The sequence below is a fragment of the Pinus tabuliformis genome, chromosome J (assembly GCF_031772625.1).
Source record: "Pinus tabuliformis cultivar Carrire ecotype Pingquan chromosome J, CPIR1, whole genome shotgun sequence".
NCBI lineage: Eukaryota > Viridiplantae > Streptophyta > Pinopsida > Pinales > Pinaceae > Pinus > Pinus tabuliformis.
This window is the reverse complement of record NC_142295.1, coordinates 1,448,230,345-1,448,235,033: the sequence shown is the minus strand read 5'-3', so window position 1 is coordinate 1,448,235,033 and position 4,689 is coordinate 1,448,230,345. Positions and strand designations below refer to the sequence as shown.

Below are 4,689 nucleotides of genomic sequence, written 5' to 3'. Positions count from 1 at the left end.
AAACATGATTAAGGGGGCTGGTATGTAGTATACCTAGGGGGGATATTATGGGGTATGGGGTACAAACTGAGGTATCCAAGGGAATAAGGTAATAATGTGATGGGCCATAGTTAATAAATAAAGTTGTTAACCCGCATCATGTAAGGGACCACTAGTAGTTAGGAATAATGTGATAAGTCCATTGTATTAAATATATGGTATTGATAGACCCATGGTAATGACCCAGGGTATTGTATGTATGAAGTATATATAGAGGTTAGAGACTCCCCATTAAGAGATGTCAAGGATTATGTTGTACCTCTGAGATGATAATGGTCAATTGATCATGCTAAAGCATCTAAGATATATGTTTTAGGGTTTTGGTTTTGGTTTTTATGAAGGACCAATACATAAAACAAATTATAAGAATGATGTATTAACTCTTTTAGATAGTACTAATAAATAACCAAAGGGCTGCTATTTAACTTCACACTGTGATTTTAATTTGCTAAGATGTGCAGAAAGAATAGTAAGGAGATATGATTGCTTCACATTCGAGACAAAAAGATAAATAATCATAAGTGGGAAAACCTTTGACCAATGTTTAAAAGTTAAAAAAATATGCTTAAAATTAGATAAGATACTGACAATTTTATGATTTAGAGGGAGTCTTGCAGACAAACAGTCCAATATCTCAATCTCTTTATAATAATAACTTTAGAAGGAATTTTAAGAATAACTGTAAAACACTTATTCTCACCTGATATCTCTATAAAACTTAAACATGTGCAGAATAAACAGAATGAATGAAACACATGAAAGATTTACAGAAGAAAATGAGACTGTATGATATCAAATTCAGGATCCTTTGCTTTATTATCAGTGATCTAGAAAAATCTTGCACATCAATGCTTTACAAAATTGCTTATGGAAAGGTACCACCTTTAATAACTCATAGAAGAGAGTTATATATACTAGCTTAGATAGTGAACAAAATATCCTAAACTGATTACAAAAATATCTTGAAATAAAATAGGAAAAGAAAATTGTTGAATGATGTCTCCGCATTAGGTAGGAAGTTGTTGATGACTGTTCCTTCAAAACTGTTGTGTTGTCTTCTTGTTGGAATGGAAAGTTAATCAATTGTTTCACACAATTGATCCCACCTCTGCTTAGTTGGTATCTCCAGATTTACCATTCTTCTAAGTATCTCATCAACTTCAGTATACCTTTCAAAATTGGGTTTGGTGAGAAAAATATGTCCAAATTCATATTTGCATTGTGAGGTTAGGGCTAAAAGCTTCCAAAAACTCTTTGCCAGTAATCTATCCTTTTATCCTTGCAAATTGACTGTTGTCCACTGCAATAGTATATAATCTTTTGAAGTAATCATTCAATTTTACTAGCTGATCATCTGATGTCACTAGCTTTGCTAAACCTTTCTTTTCCAGAATACTGAATTTAGAATGAAACCTTTTGACTACAATGTTCAAAGTTTCACATTTTTCTTTCAGCTGAGTGAATATATTCTTCTTCATTAGGACTTTCTTAATCTCCAAAATAGTAGTTGTCCTATCTACAATATTTATCTCTTGTAACTGTTGCCTTGTTGTAGAGTTTAGTACCTTGATCATCCCTATTGCTTCTTTGGGTTTTGTGCCCAATGCTGCCCTGTGATTATCTATCTTTGTCCTGCATCTAGCAGTCAATTCTTGCTGCTCAAAAATAATTTGAATAGATGGCCATATTTTTGTTATGGATTGGCTGATATCTAACCAGAGGTCCTCTTTGGCCTGGGCCAAAGTGTTTGCCATGAGAGTCTTACTCTCTAATTGTTTGACCCTTTGTTCTAACCTGTGTGAATTTTTCATTTCTTCTACATACAAAGTATCATTCTTTACCTTTTATGACTCTAGGGCTTGGAACTTCTAGAATAACTTTTCATTTTGTTGTTTTTGTGCCAGTAACTCCTATGATATCCTTGTTGTTTCAACTATCACTGAAGATGAAGCAATATTAGTAGGAGATGAGCTTCGCTCTGTACTTGTTGTGGGAATTGCTCTCACTGAGGTCACAGCAAGCTATGATGCCTCTTTGTCCTTGAGCATTTGTTCTATTTCCTCTTCCATTTTCTTGATCTGTATGTTTTGCTCAATAACGAGCTTCAACATCTCCTCCCTGTGTTATTCATTTTCTTCCATCTCTTTGGTTTGGGGATCCTTAGTTGAAGGTAGTTTCCATTGTTTCTTCAAAACTGTTATCTCTATATTCTTCTTCTGGAGTCATTCTTCAATGTTGTTATCTCTATATGCTTCTTCTGGAAAATATAAAGAAAATAAATAAAAGTCACGAAAATTAAATAATAGGAAAAAGAAAAAACCAAAATTAAAAAGTTAAACAAAAAAGAAATAAAATAAAAAATAAAAAATAATAACTAATAGAAATGAAAGTTACTTAATAACCCATAATAAAACCTCAACCAACTACCTTACAAAAAAAGATTTAAATAATAATAAAAATAACCAAAAATATTTCCCAATATTAAACTATAGATAACCAACAATAATTTTTGATAAAAACAAACTAATGCACAAAACTAAAACGCCTAATATCAAACTGCGGCGAATATAATAAATAACATAAACTATAACTACACAAATATTAGTGACCTGAAAGCACGAGGCATCAGAATTCACAGACAATTCTTAATGCAGATGTTTTCCCTACCAAATCACAAAGAAGCGACAGCGAGTTTTTGCTTTGCTTCGTCAACACGGCAATACATAAATCTTATCCCGGCCAAGGCGGGGACGGGATAAGGTTGAGATGATGTGCCATGGTGTCACACTGGAAAACGTGTTACCATGTATATGTTCCTGAGTTGAAATTGTATAATTTCTGCTTTAAATTTGACCGTTAGATCCGTAAAAGTGGAAAACGTCTTACCAGGTATATGTTCCAAAGTTGAAATTGTGTAAATTCGGCTATAAATTGACCGTTAGATCTGTAAAACTACAAAACGCGTTACCAGATATATGTTCTAGTTGAAATTTGTTAAATTACGCTTCAAACTTGACGTTTAGAGCCTTAAAGGAGTGGGCTTGTTGTACAAGCGAACGCGTGGAATATTCTCATATCCTTTGCACCGCCTCTCTACTATTTCTCATTCACTGGTATATAACATCAATTTTGAAGCCATCAAGAACTACAGAATTAATCCATCATCGTCGTTTTCCTTACCTTCTGTGAGTTGAAAGTTCCAGAATCAGTGCATCATCATCGTTTTTCCTTAACTTCTGTGAGTTGAAAGTTCCAGAGGTCGACTGTGAAGAAGTTCGCCATGTCGGACAACAAGTTTCAATCACCACCTGCAGATTACCCTGAAGGAAATCCTCCGCCAGGTTCGCCTCTCTGCGCTTCCTTTCTCTTATTTTCATCAATTGTATTTTTATACCACGAAATTATGCATACAGAGATCATAAATCTGCAGCAAAATCATAGATCGCAAATTACGCACAAAAAACCACAGATCATAATTGTAGAATTGCTGAGAAAAGTTTTAAAAATGATAAGTTTCATTTTTCATTAAAAAGGGTTTTAATGTGGTTATCAGGGTATCCCACTCAGGCTCCTCCTCCACAGTATGCTGAAGCAGCTGGATCTGTTAAAAAGAAGACGAGAGGAGAGAAAGGATGCCTTGAAGGATGGTATGAATTCAATTCAATTATATATATTTATTGATTTATTGGGATATGATTTTGTGTTATTAATTGTTTTGCTTTTATTTGGATTTGCAGCCTTGCGGCTTTGTGCTGCTGCTTTATGTGCGAAGAGTGTTGCTAAGGAGAAGTTTTACCTTCTATGGGAAAACAAAAAGAGATTTAAAGACTGTATGATAATAAAACTATGTTCCATAATTACAGCAATTTTTTAATTCACTGTTACAGTGAAAGAGATTGATGTGCTTTATAGTCAGTGTTAAACAAAAAGAGATTTAAAGACTGTATGATAATAAAACTATGTTTTATAATTACCGCAATTTTTTAATTCACTGTTACAGTGAAAACAGATTTATGTGCTTTATAGTCAGTGTTGCTCTAGTGGTTTTTTGCCATTTACTTACAGCCCTTTAGAATTCAGTGGCAAAGCTTTGTTGATGTAACTTGGTTCGAAAGTTGAGCATAACAGGCAACTTGGTTCGTTGATTTTCTATCTTGTATTTTTAATTTCTCAAATTTGCTACATCTCTTTTCTTCTGGTATTTGATTTTAAGATGCATTAATTAATTTTTTTTTAAGATTCTCATAAATTTGATAAACTTAAAATATAAAATCTCTTTCGGTAAAGTTCCTACAATATGATATTATTAGAATAGTTGGGCCTCACAATGTCGATTTGCCTTTGTCACGATATAAAATTAAATTTATCGGTGAAGTGCATTAAATGGTTTGTCTGAAGTGTACTCTCTCTACCTCACATCATAAGTTTAAGTGGTGTCATTAGTTTATGAAATATAAAATCTCTTTCGGTAAAGTTCCTACAATATGATATTATTAGAATACTTGGGCCTCTCAATGTCGATTTGCCTTTATCACGTTATAAAATTAAATTTGTCGCTGAAGTGTGCACTAAATGGTTTGTCTGAGGTGTACTCTCTCACTCATATCATAAATTAGTTTAAGTGCGAAAGAATTACCTGGAACTTAAAAG

The 4,689-nt window shown here is 33.2% G+C and overlaps 1 protein-coding gene across 1 annotated transcript; it reads left to right on the top strand.

Annotated features, from left to right (window-relative positions):
• The first annotated feature begins 3,172 nt into the window (after positions 1-3,172).
• LOC149232821 (protein CYSTEINE-RICH TRANSMEMBRANE MODULE 12-like) lies at positions 3,173-4,189 on the top strand. The gene is made up of 3 exons (XM_089379525.1): positions 3,173-3,380; positions 3,593-3,686; positions 3,777-4,189. Exons 1-3 carry the CDS (start codon positions 3,320-3,322, stop codon positions 3,820-3,822), a joined length of 201 nt encoding a protein of 66 aa, XP_089235651.1. The 5' UTR covers positions 3,173-3,319; the 3' UTR covers positions 3,823-4,189.
• Positions 4,190-4,689: the final 500 nt, after the last annotated feature.